The 14,024-nt window shown below is 40.6% G+C and overlaps 1 protein-coding gene across 1 annotated transcript in view; it reads right to left on the bottom strand.

Annotated features, from left to right (window-relative positions):
• BICC1 (BicC family RNA binding protein 1) overlaps nucleotides 1-7,740 on the bottom strand; it is a 272,977-nt gene extending 265,237 nt beyond the window's left edge. The window contains exon 1 of the mRNA XM_032423991.1: nucleotides 7,491-7,740. Within this exon, the coding sequence (XP_032279882.1) occupies nucleotides 7,491-7,680 (190 nt within the window). The 5' untranslated portion in view covers nucleotides 7,681-7,740. The remainder of the gene's footprint in view (nucleotides 1-7,490) is intronic.
• Between the last annotated feature and the right edge of the window lie 6,284 nt (nucleotides 7,741-14,024).

Raw genomic sequence — 14,024 nt, 5'->3', positions numbered from 1 at the left:
GCTAGATTAGGAATGACTTTTTTTTCTTTTCATATCTGTTTGTACTTTCAAGTATTCTATAAGAAGTTCATATTACTTTCATAATGAGAAAAAAAATTGCAATGGCTAATTTTCAAATCCTATGTTTGAGCATCTTCCTGTACAAGTGATGCAATTAAGCTTCAGATAAACTCAATATGCAGACTAATGTGTGGTTTCTCTAATTCACTGTAACAGAGTAACTATATCTACAAAGTGAGCATTACCTTTTGATATACCAGCATCATAAATGCCAATGGGATTTAATACTTGTTACAAATAAATGTTTTCATCACCTACAGTTATTAGTAACTTAGTAGGTAGGAAATGGATTTATAAATATATAGTATCCACAAAATGTTTCTATTAATGGTTTGTGTATTTTGGATACTGCCCTAAGTGTTAGTACCACAAGGATTAAAAATCAAATTCAAAATGCTTCTACAGCATAGCAAGGGCTTCCTGCCAAGGTCATCCCATGCACAGCAAGAGCCACTATAAATTAGCATTATAATTGTGTCTCATTCCCAATAGTTTATTAAGCATTTTACATAAAGAAAAATATATGGTCACTGTTATCCATGCATTTTTTAAGAAATACATTTTAGAACAAACTAAGAATGAGCCAACTGGTATATTTTATTAGCTCAGCACTCTGGACAATTTCAAACACCAAAGCATGGCACAAACCTGATGATAATTCGACTGTCAAACTGCGTCCAAAATGACTTCAACTTCTGAACAAATTCTGGCTTTCTTGGCCAGATTGTACTGCAGTAACCAATCTACAAAAAGCCAAAAGGACAGAAGCATGAACTACATTGAACCTGTCAATTCTAAAAGCAATCTGAGATGGGTGATAGGCAAGAAGGAAAAAGGAAAAGAGAAAAGATATCTTGGAGTAATAAAGGGAAAATGGGCATTTTTATTGTTGTGTAATTTTCAATTAAAAAAAAAAAAAAACCTGACATGGAGAAAACAGTGGAGGAAGAAGACAATTACATTACTTAGTGGGCCTAGGTTCTGTTTGTAAAAGCAGTAACAGGATGAGAACAGCTCTATATGATCAAGGATATTGTGTCTTTGGAATTTAAGTTTATTCCTGGATTATGCCAAGGAAGAAATTCCACCTACCTATAACATTACCAAATAATCTAAATTTCTAGGGATTATCAACCAGCCTCCAATACAAGTAAGCTTCTGCTCCAGTCACAACTTGAAATTTTTGTCACAATTCCCTCCGCTTCACCCACTGTGGGGAAACTATGGGTTGGATGATTGTGCCTCCCTTTTTTCCTTGCCTACTTATGTTAGAGAAGCTAGAAAAGAAGTTACAATCCCAGAATCTCTTGTAGCAAAGAATGGCCAAAGAAATACAGATGGAAGTTTCAGGAGAGAGATTCTTCCTCAAAATCTTGAATAGAAAACAATGTTTCCTCCTTTCCCCTGCACAGACCCCAGATGCACCTCCAGGCAGAGACAGCCAGTCGGTAACAATGAGGCCAAAACCCACAGACTGAGGATGGCAGAGGTGAGGAGGGTAGTGACTGGGCTCCTTGATGCCCCTGGGCAAATATTGGGGCATAGACCTCTTCGCTCCAGATTTTGTGTTAGGTGAGGAAAATAAACCCCTGGCTTGTTTAAGCCACTCTGTGTTTGGTTTTCTGTTAGTCACAGCCAAATACATTCCTGCCCATTAAAATCATCAATATGACAAACCTTTCTATGTTTTAACTTATCAATGATCAACTTCACCAAAACCCCACAAGTCTTCGCAAAGATAAGACTTACTGAGAGTACATGCATTTACTGAGAGTGCTTACTCACTGCCCATGAGGGCAGGGACATAACGCCCATCTCGTTTTACCCTTACAGGACCTTAGAAGAGGCAAAGTTAAGAACCCAATCCAGGCCAGTCTGACAGCAGCTTCTGAGCTCTTTACTGCCAAGCTACACAATCTCTGGTGGACTTTTTCATTGTTTATAAAGCAATCTTAACCTTCACTTCTGCTCTCAGACTCAACCACAATTGTCCTAACTTTCTGATTGGAGAAAGGCTTCTAAAAAATAAATCATTCCTTCCCCTAAACAAAAGGGATTCACATGTAGTTTAAAAAAAAAAAAAAAAAAAAAAAAACCTGGCAAGCATTTGCTCTCTAGTGTTTTGAAATCTTTATCTATCACGTGGCACACAGCTACTGCTACGCTAACATCCACTAAGCACCCTGTGCCTGGCACTGGGCTAAGCATTTCACATGCATCGTCTCATTCAGGGCTCACAACATCCCCATTTTACAAGTGAGCAAACAGAACACGTAAGCCTGGGCACAGACTTTGAAAAAAGTCTCTTTCTAGACACCAAGGAATGACAAGTTCAAAGCAACATAAAACTAGAAAGGACACTGATTTTGCTACTAGTCTTTAGTAAAAATATCAGAAGTGATTGGCTCAGGACCCTTCAAAGAATGAAAAATACTCAAGGCAAGGACAACTAACAAGGGTGTAAAGCCCTCTCATCCTGAGCAAAATCTGAAATTCCACACTCATGTCTAATATAGCTTTACTCAATATATACTCAACCACCTTTACAAGAAGCTAGTATGCTCATCAGTGTGTGAGCTGCCAGGAAGGCCAATAATCTTTAAATAGCTATGAATATTTATTTATCATAAGACCATTTTTTTTTGAGTGACAAACTAAAGATTCTGCATTTATTTTTTTTAATATGTTATGTTAATCACCATGCATTACATCATACTATAAGACCATTTAATTCATTTTCCAGTATACTTGATTTTCATTTGCAATGTAAGAATGTGCATTTTATGAACTATGGTTTATAATTCATATAGTTATTACTCATTTATTTAGCACTTCCTATATGGCCAGCACTGTGATGCTTTATATACATCATTTTTGTCTTAATCATCACAAGCACCTCAGGATGCAAGAACTATTAATACTCCCTTTTATTTTATTTATTTGTTGACTGATTGATGGGGGGGCGGGCAGAGGGACAGAGAGAATCCCAAGCAGGCTCCACACCCAGCATGGGGCCCACTGCAGGGCTCAATCTGACAACCCTGAGATCATGACTTGAGCCGAAATCAAGAGACAGATGCTTAAGTGACTGAGCCACCCAGGCGCCCCAACATCCACTTTCAGAAAGAGGGCCACAGGCGATGAATTTTCCCAAGCTCCCTATTAGAAGATAGCATCAAGATTCGAATCCACATCTGGCCCAGAGCCCTGTGATTTTAACCACTAAGCTTCATAAAGTTATTTGATTTCTTCCTATTATATTAGCCTTAATCGAACATTAGCTAGAAAACTATATCAAGCTTATTTATCTTCACTTTCAGTACTCCCCATTTGTGCTTTATATTTCTCCCATAAAACATCTAAAACATAAGACCATCTTCACTAAAGATTCACTTCACTTGCTGAATTAAAGAGATAACATAATCACTGTTCTTACTTTTAATCAATGATGTGTTGATAACCTATTTTAGTGGCTACTTCTGCTACTCAAGCAAGCAAAAGTAAATGATCCTCGTTGTGCCTATCATTGTAAAAATGCAACATGGTTTTCAAAGTCTTTAACAGCAATATCCTAAAAGCCCACCAGATGTCAACCTTAATTCATAAAAATAGGCCGTTTCCCAAGAAATGGCCTATTTTTGTAACACTTCCTTCTATGATGAAACAAGGGATTCAGAACTTTGAAAATGCCTACGCTTTTATTTTTAATTTTATTTCATTATGTTATGTTAATCACCATACATTACATCATTAGTTTTTGATGTAGTGTTCCATGATTCATTGTTTGCGTATAACACCCAGTGCTCCATTCAATACGTGCCCTCTTTAATACACCCCCCCACCCCCCCTCCCCTCTAGAACCCTCAGTTTGTTTCTCAGAGTCCATAGTCTCTCATGGTTCGTCTCCCCTCCGATTTCACCCCTTCTAAATTGTATGTAGGCATGCACGTATGTTTTTTAACTTAAGAAGAAAAGTGTAACAGTAAGATGTAAAACATACAAAAAGAGAGAGAGAGAAAGAAAAAATATAAATGTACAAATTCCATGTTTGCCTCTCAAGGTCTCTAGCAAATACCAAGACTATTTCTGACTCTTCTGACCTATTTATTTCCTACTTTCCCCCAGACTTTCTTCTATACCATTCTTCTCCTCCTCTTTGCATACCATAAGTCACATTTAATTGAATTAAATGAATCAATACTATTATCTCACATGAGGCATGAAATCTAAATTTTGAAAATCAGTATTAAATAAATTAAAAACAATTTTTCTTTATGTTAAACAGTGCTGTCCATGGTATCCATTCCAAGGTTGACCATAAACTTCAATAAACTTGAAAATAATTCCCATTTATAAAATCATTGACTAATAAAATTGATCATCTTCATTTAGACAAAAATGTCAGATATTCTGCAAGGCTGAAAGAGAAGAGAAGAGCAGAGCAGAGCAGAGAAGAGAAAAACTAGCCAATTTTTCCCTACATTTTCAGCCTGGTGGTTTTTATGTATACAAATTCTTTTGGGATTCATTGATCATCCGAGAATGGTATTTCATTTCTTTGATCAGTGCCCGACTGCCCATATTTTAACCTCGCTGAATTTTTGGTCCATTGCGTAGAAGAAATTCTCTACTAATAAAAATGCAACCGATTAAAGATTAACTTACCCCCAGGACAGTCTCTCTAGAAACAAATTCCAAGCATTATAATCACTAATTTGCACTATGTAGACTTAAAGACAGATAATCTTATTTATCCTGATTTAAATTGGAAATTTGCATATATTTTAAGGCAATTATGAAAAGAAAAATGGCAAACCAGATTCACATAATCAGAAATCCAACCAGGCAAATACTTTACTTACTTGGCACTTTTCAAAGGAAAAAGTTTTACACCTAGAATATCTAACAATATTAGAATATTTGTTGACTTATCAAACTTCCTATCTTGGACTCTATTTTACTTCCACAATATGAAATTGCAAAATTTTTTGGTTCTCCAAATATTTAAGTATACACTATATGTCAGAAATTGTAATGGCACTGAAAATCTTTTGAATCCATGCTGTAATATTTATTAATAATAAAAGCATTTAAAATATATATTGGGCTCTTATTTGTCAAACAGTGTTTTAGCTTAGCAGGCATTATATCTTTTAATTCTCACAAAACCCTAAGAGAAATACTATTATCAGTCCCATTTAGAGATGGCCAAACTGAGACAGAGAGAGGCCCAGGAACTGTCCCACGGTCTGTGGGATATGAATCTAGGTCTGAGTGATTCCAGGGCCCACTCTCGCTATAATCCCATGGTTTAAAACAATGAGACACAGGATTATTTTTGGTTCAGAAAATCAGTCTCACTCCTTCAAACACAGTAGTTCTACATAATTTGACACTAGGAAGCAGGTATCACAAAATGCCTTGGTACACTGTGCCCCACGTTCTATGGCCAAACCTATTCAAAATTTACTTTCTCAGAAGGCATAATTCACTTATTGGTGATTTCTGGAAAGTTAATCAAAGCCCTATAATTCAATCATTAAAGAATTCTTTGGGGCTGAAATGTAAATATTTCATTATACATAGATTCTTGAAGAAACATTAGCTCTGTTAGGACTTGCTGTGAAAGAAACTTTAAGCAATTTTAAACCACCTCGTGTCAGAGTAGCTAAGGGGACAGCCTTCAAATTTAAGAAATGCATCACCCATATTTCATTTTATTCTAAATGAAAATTAATTCAAAAAAGAAATCCACTTCCAAAGGTCAGAGGGCTGCCTAGAAACTAACATCGCTGTCACTATCTATGTGTCCACAAATGAAACAGGTAAGGAAGACACAGTATTATTAGAAAATCCACCTTTCACATCAGCCCAAACTCATGTAGGGAACAATCTCACAATATTTTTCTGAATAAACTTAGTATTTTGTTTTAGAATCAGAAACTAGGCAAAAAGAACCATGGAACAAATTAAACTAAAATGGATTACTGAAATACAACTTTAATTTCCAAATCCACTATAATTTAATTTCTAAATCCACTATACGATATTCTTATTTGAATAGTTTATCACAGAAGTAACTCTCCTAGAAAATTATATAATTTAAGAGGAAAAAAGAGAGAAAGAGAGACATGATAAGCACTAGGGATGTTTATCAATAAAAATAAGCAACAAGGGAGATGAGTTTATAGCTCATCCAAAAACACCAGCCAAACACTCCTATTTATTTCTACCAAGTTATTGTCTTGGAAAACATGTTGTTCTCTCTTAAAATAACCTGCTTAATTGTCTTTAAAAGCCACTGCATTTCCAGGGAGGGCTAAATAGCTCCCATGTTGTAATGCATTGACTAATAAAGTCAAAGTTATGCATAAAGATACAAGAAAGTTGGAAAGCTCCAATCCTCTAGATATAAGAACACTAGCTACTGAATGAATCCACCATACACCCTTAGTCAAATTAATGCCTGGTCCTCTACAGAATTTTAAGAATGACAGTCATTCAAACTATCATATTTTTCTGGATGAGGGAAATGACCACACTGGTGACTTACAGGTAGGCTAGTAATTAACATTTTTAAGGAAGGCCAAAATGACCTTGAACATTTTAGCGTTCACTCTGAGAACTCCAATCCTCCCATTAAAACTCGGAATTTGCCTCCAGTCCTAAAGCTGTTGGGCCTGGGAAAGTCCCAGAGAAACTAGGGAATTAAAAGAAAGAAAAAACAATTGTATAAGACAGACACTCATAGTACAGGAAGATTTTTATGAACTGAGTGTAACTCAAGATGTGTTCTATAAGCCTGTCAGGAGATGAACACAGAGTGTCCTCTAACCGAACAGCATTGCCCTGACACAGTCCCCACGCTCTGGCCGTTTACCCCCATCCAGGCCCCTTTTACTCCAGAGTTGGAGGGTGGGGGGCGGGAACTCCTATCTTAAGCCCTGACATCTGCAGTGTCTCCCAATAGCGAGACAAGGCCCCTCCCCTGGAGGAGATGGATACTGACATGAGGAGAAACAGGGACAGAGAGCTAGAATCAAGGCTATCAGGGAGTGGGGATAGAGTCACGCAGACTCTGTGAGGTCCCAGTGGGTCCTGATGGCACAGCCCGGGTGTCCGCACTAAAGTTGGCATCTCCGAAGTATCCAAGAACACAACCGGGGCGCGCCGGTACAAACTCGGCCTTTGGCTTTTCTGAAGCGGGTCAAGTTATCACAAGGTTCCCGGTGCCTGGAGACATGAGAGGCGTGGAAGGGTGGAGAGTCCCGCGAGGTCTCCACTCCTTGGGTGTCCTGCGGCTTCGCGGGGGAGGGGACCGGGGAACTAAGTCGGCTATGGGCTGGAGTGGGGAGCTGGGCGCGGGGCGGGGATGTCCGGCAAGAAGTGCGGACTCAGTCCCGGAGTCCGAGAACGCGGGGGATGCCTACCTTGTAACATGGCCTCAAGTTTCTTCCTGTCCACGCGGAAGCGCTCCTCGCTCCACTCGGGGCTATGCAGGGGCGCCCCGGCGACGAGGTCGTCCTCGGAGCCGGGCATGGGCGAGTCAGTGCTGCGTTCGCTGTTGGAGCCCGGGTCCGACTGCGCCGCCAGGTAGCCGGGCTCGCCCTGGGCGGCCATGGTGGGCGCGCGGCGCTCGGGCTCCGGCTCTGACTGCGGCCGCCGCTCTGCCTGCCCCGCCGCCTCCGCTCGCCGGCCGGGCTCGACTGGCTCCCCGCGCCGCGGCGCTAGCTCGTCCCCCGGCCGCCGCCGACGCCGCCGCCAACGCCGCCGCCACGGAGCCCCCGGCGCATCCCAGCCCCGAGAGCCGCCCGCCGCCCCGAGTCCCGGCCCGGATGCCGGGCCAGTGACTGCGCCTCCCCCTGCCAGCAACGCCCGCGCGGAATGAGCGCGCCGCGCAGCCCGCGCCTCCATCCGCAGGGCCCCGGCGCCCCCTCCCCGCCCGCCGCCCCTGCCGCCGCGCGCTCATTGGCCCCGCCGGCCCACGGGGAGCCACGGCGGGCGGGCGGGCGCGCGGGCGGGCCGCCCCTGGCGCTCGGACACACTCGCGCGCGCACACTCACCACGTACACACTACCGCTTTTCTGCACTTACTCGTACAAATCTTATCCCGCACGTATACTTCCATGGTTTTTCAAACACAGACACTTACCAGGTTTAAGCACAACACTTTCTGAACGCACACCAAATGCACACGTAATTCCCCTTCTATTTACACACACACACTACACCCTCTTAACTCACAGCCCCCGTCGGTCCCACAAGTTTGAAACAAGAGGAGGGAGAAAGGAGAAGACTAGCGGAAGAAACAATGTCCATCTCTTGCAGACATCATTGTGGTCATTGCTTTCACGCAGTTCATTCCTCCGCTAAAGTTCAAACCCAGATCACTCCCCTTATCACAGCAAAGTGGTCAGCCGCACAAGAAGTGGACAAGAGGCTTACTCTTTACTCTGAGGAAAGGGATTGTTTTCTTGAATAAAGTGAGGAGGGAGTCATTTTCTATGTGATTCTCAAGGAATTGATTCAGCTGATTTAAAAGGGGGGGAGGGCAGGGTGGCTAAGAAAAGAGCCTGTAAGATGGAAATGGTGGTTAGCTGAATCCAGTTGGCATCTAGGCAGCCTGTTTTGTCAGGGGACCGAGGGCTCTTCTCTGTTTTCAAGGTCAGTCTCATAGAGGAAGACCAGCAAATGATCCTATGATCCTAACTGCCCAGGCCAGGCGACCCACCGCCACTTGTAAACTTAGACTTGATGCACCAGGGAAGAAGAAACTTGCTTGCACCAGGCATGCCCTTGGCACTCCCATTTTGCGTTCACACTGATTCATCCCTGTTTGTTTTGTGACCAAAAGCACATTTTTTTTTTTTTTTTTTTACTCTTTTGGGGGTGGGGGTTGGAATGGGAAAGCAGTTTGTTACTGTGCCACAGAGGGAGGCTTACTGGCTTACACAAGGGGCAAGTTATACTTAGGGTCAATAGAAACTCGTATAGGTTCAGTTGCCTAGTTAAAAAGAACGGTGCCATGTACTGTGGTGTCCTGACAGATGAGGTAACTAAGACTCTGGGAAGTCAAGTGACATGACTAAGTTCACATAGCATCAGATAATGGAGCCAAGAATCAAACCCAGGTCCATGTACCTGGCACATAATTTCCACAAAACCCTACCTTACTGAGTGGAAAACCTTCCTGCTCAGAGTCACCTGCTGAAAAACTGGGAGCAGATAACAGCTTACCTGCTTGCTTGACTGCCATGTGTTCCTTCTCTGAACTTATTAATTACTGTGCAAAGCTCTAACTTAAACACCAAAACAGGTTATCAAGAAGGTTTCCATCAGGGATGTTTGCCATCTTTTTCTGCCAAGAACTATTTGGGGGGAATCTGGGATGTGCTGGATAGTGTGTTAGGCCCAAAGAAGAGTTATCAAAAACAAACACCATCCCTAGGCTCCTGGAGCTGACATTCTAGTGAGAAAGATAGAATGTTGATCTAAATAAATAAATCATTCAGAAAAATATAAAATTGCACCTATATTAAGCATTACAAATAAGAGACTCAAGATAGGAAAAAATCTGTAATGGAGTAATTAGATTCAATCAGAGAGGTCAGTGGAGGCTTCTCAGAGAAAATGACTCTGGGGCTGAATAGAAGTTTGAGAAGAATTTAACTGGGCAAGAAAGAGGAGAGTGAGACTCCCTCCTCACTTCATTCAAGAAAACAATCCCTTTCCTCAGAGTAAAGAGTAAGCCTCTTGTCCACTTCTTGTGCAGCTGACCACTTTGCTGTGATAAGAGGAGTGATCTGGGTTTGAACTTTAGCGGAGGAATGAACTGCGTGAAAGCAATGACCACAAAGATGTCTGCATTCCCTACAAATGACTATTTGATCGTCCTAACATCCCTGAAGATAGATATTGTAATTATCCTTGTTTTCCAGTTGAGGAAACTGAGGCACAGGAGGTAAAATAAATTACCCAAATTTACACAACTCAGTAAATTATAAAATCAGGATTTGAACCCAGGAAGTCTCCCTTGAAAATTAGACTTAGCCGCTAAGCTATATTGGCTCTCAATAGGATCGGCATAAGCAAAGATCCTGTGGTGGGAGGAGGCAGTGTACATTCCTTCAGTGGAGAACCAAAAAGGAAATCAGCAAAGCTGGTAAAAGAAAGTAAGGAATGAGATGGTGCCAGCTGAGGGAAGAGAGGTAAGGAGTAGAGTATGTAAGCCCTGTAGGCCAAGTTAAGGAGTTTTTGTCTTTATCCTTAGAACAGAAAGAAGCCATGGAGAGGCTTTAAGTAAAAGATAATGTACTTAGATTTGCATTTTAAAAAATGACAATGGCTATAGTATGGAGAATAGATTGAGGGACAAGGATAGAAGTACACCAATTAAGAGACTATCCAGGAAGTTTAGATAATAGATACTGGTAGCTTACCTAGAGTGGTGAAGATTGAGAAATGTGAGAGGATTTGAGAAATATTGTGATTGCAAATGTCACCAACTAGATTGATGATGGATTGGATATGGGGTGATGGACAAAGAAATGTCAAGAATGACTCTAGAGTTTTGGCCAACATAACTGGAGAAAGATAGGTACCATTAGCTAAAATAGAAACACTGGAAGAGGATTGACTTCACTGGAATAAAGTTGAATTTGAACTGGGCATATTGAGTTTAAGGTACCATTAAGACCCGAAAAAGATATGTAATATAAGCAATTGGATGTATGGGTCTGGAGTTCAGAAAAGAGATCTTGACTGGAGACAAAAACATGTTACTTATTTGTTTATAGGCAGTAATTAGCCATATACATAGGTAAAACTGTTTAGGGAAAGAGAAGAGAATTAGAAGGGAGAACCAAGGAAAGAGCCTTTCACAAATTCTAACATTTAGTAATCAAGAAGATGACAATATTATAGGAAAGGAGATGGAAGGAAGGACAAAACAAAACAAAGTTTTGTTATGCAAGCCCAGGGAAAAAAGACTACTTCAAAAAAGAAAATGTGATGATCTTTGTAATAGTAGGAAGGTCAAAATTTTTTGATGAAGGTCACTGGGACGTTAGCAAGAAAATCAGAATGGAGTGGTGAAGGAGTGAATATAGCTAATGAAATGAGGAGTAAGGACAACTCTTTGGGAAAGGTTTGGCTGAAAAGGGGAGCAGAGAGCAATAGCTGAAGGATAATGTAGGTACAAGAAGGGCTGTTTGTTGTTTATTGGGTTGGTTGGCTGGTAAGTTGGATGACAAATTTAATGGGTGTGTTTTGAGCACTGGAGAAACCACTGGAAATGATCCATTTGACAGAAATTGAATATATAAGAAAAAAAAGAGGAGGAATCAATATTATAGGGCTTTGCAAGCATGAACAGAGTAGACTCCAAGACACAAACAGAAGCAAAACTGTTCATCCAAAGATGAACAGATAGGTGTAAATGTATGTCACTTTGTAGATTTCATTTCTAGAACTCAAGGGAATTGTCACCTTGATGGCTTTTATTTTCCCAAAAGAGTAAAAGTCAAAATTACCTGCTGAGAATGTGGGGGAAGGAGAGCTGCTAAAGGTTGAGGAAAGTAGAGATTTTCATGTTTGTTTGTTTACAGAGTTTTTAAAATAGCCTTTTGCTTCTGTAAAAGAATGAATTGGTACTGTTGAGAGTCCAGATGATGTTGGTAGTCACAAATTTATAATAGGATCTGCCTGCTTGTCCTGACTTTATCCACCAGTGCTAAGCTTCTTGGGTGCAGGTACAGAGAAAATACAGCAGCCAAATGGACGAAACACCAGGAGCTAAAAGGCGAGAGAGCAGTGACTGATGGAAAATAATTTCCAATGTAGAAGTTTACAGTCAGCAAAAATATCAATCATACATGACAAATTCCTTCTTAGGTATGAGATCTCTCAAAAGAGATTATTTTCCTTGTATTATTTCTGAGTAAGCTACTGAAGATCATGTGTCACCAAAGCAAGGGAGTAAATCAAGATGAAGAGAAAAACATGAAACATAGGATACAAGAGATCCAGCACATGACAGAGGCAAAGAGGGTCCTCAGGATAATAGTGAAAGGAGAGCTCAAACTGGAGTAGATCATAAGTCTCAAGGTTGAGATTTCTTCTAAATTAAATAAAATGCTTGAAGAGTATAAACATATTCAGAGGAGCAGTGGGGGCTTTGAGGAGGGCAGTGGTGAAAAGGTGCTTTAGGAGAACATTAATAGATAATGATAAACTTTTAAAAATTAAGAAGTACCAATATAAGCATGTCATTTAGAGGTATGGAGGTAAAAATAGAATCAAACTAAAAATGTTGGGGGGCACCTGGGTGGCTCAGTCATTAAGCATCTGCCTTCAGCTCAGGTCATGATTCCAGGGTCCTGGGATCGAGCCCCGCATCGGGCTCCCTGCTCTGTGGGAAGCCTGCTTCTCCCTCTCCCACTCCCTCTGCTTGTGTTCCCTCTCTCACTATCTCTGTCAAATAAATAAATAAAATCTTAAAAAAAAAAAAGAAACTAAAAATGTTAGAAGTGGTTGCCTGTAGGAAATGGAAAATGGAAGTAAGGCATATGGTACTTCTGGCTTTTACACAAGTCTTCTAGAACAATTTGATTCTTTAAACCATATGGATGTATAGCTTTAAATTTAGAAAAGCTAATGAGGTAACGTATGCTTATAAAACCATTATTGAAACGATAAATAGCAGAATCTTGAATTCACAGCTTCTGAGTTGTGTGCTCTTTCTACAAAAATTCAACCAGAGTTAGAATAATTGACAGTCTTTTTGTTTTAATAGAACATGTTTATTGTTTGTCTTTATCTTTCCATTTCATTGAAGAAAAGAATAATTTTCAATTCACTCAAATTGGATCATAGGAATAGATCAGATGCCAGGTAATCAATTATGTAGATTTTTTTTAATGGAGCAAGGCAATAAAAAAAAATCACTGGGAGAATTTTAAATAAAATCTTCAAGTTCACAAATTATTAAAACCCATAAGAGATTTTTTTATTGTTATGTTAATCACCATACATTACACCATACATTACATCATTAGTTTTAGATGTAGTGTTCCATGATTCATTGTGCATAACACCCAGTGCTCCATGCAGAACGTGCCCTCTTTAATACCCATCACCAGGCTAACCCATCCTCCTACCCCCCTCCCCTCTAGAACCCTCAGTTTGTTTTTCAGAGTCCATCGTCTCTCATGGTTCGTCTCCCCCTTCGATTTCCCCCCCTTCATTCTTCCCCTCCTGCTATCTTCTTCTTCTTTTTTTTCTTAACATCTATTGCATTATTTGTTTCAGAGGTACAGATCTGAGATTCAGCAGTCCTGCACAATTCACAGCACTTACCAGAGCACATACTCTCCCCAGTGTCTATCACCCAGTCACCCCATCCCTCCCACCCCAACCCCCACTCCAGCAACCCTCAGTTTGTTTCCTGAGATTAAGAATTCCTCATATTAGTGAGGTCATATGATACATGTCTTTCTCTGTTTGACTTATTTTGCTCAGCATAACACCCTCCAGTTCTATCCACGTCATTGCAAATGGCAAGATCTCATTCCTTTTGATGGTTGCATAATATTCCATTGTATATATATACCACATCTTCTCTATCCATTTGTCTGTCGATGGACATCTTGGCTCTTTCCACAGTTTGGCTATTGTGGACATTGCTGCTATAAACATCGGGGTGCACGTACCCCTTTGGATCCCTACATTTGTATGTTTGGGGTAAATACCCAGTAGTGCAATTGCTGGATCATATGGTAGCTCTATTTTCAACTTTTTGAGGAACCTCCATACTGTTTTCCAGAGTGGCTGCACCAGCTTGCATTCCCACCAACAGTGTAGGAGGGTTCCCTTTCTCCACATCCCCGCCAACATCTGTCATTTCCTGACTTGTTAATTTTAGCCATTCTGACTGGTGTGAGGTGGTAAGTAAGAGATTTTTTTTT

The sequence above is a fragment of the Phoca vitulina genome, unplaced genomic scaffold, assembly GCF_004348235.1.
Source record: "Phoca vitulina isolate PV1807 unplaced genomic scaffold, GSC_HSeal_1.0 scaffold29, whole genome shotgun sequence".
NCBI lineage: Eukaryota > Metazoa > Chordata > Mammalia > Carnivora > Phocidae > Phoca > Phoca vitulina.
Note: the sequence above shows the minus strand (reverse complement) of the source record. Positions and strands in the feature narration are given on the sequence as shown.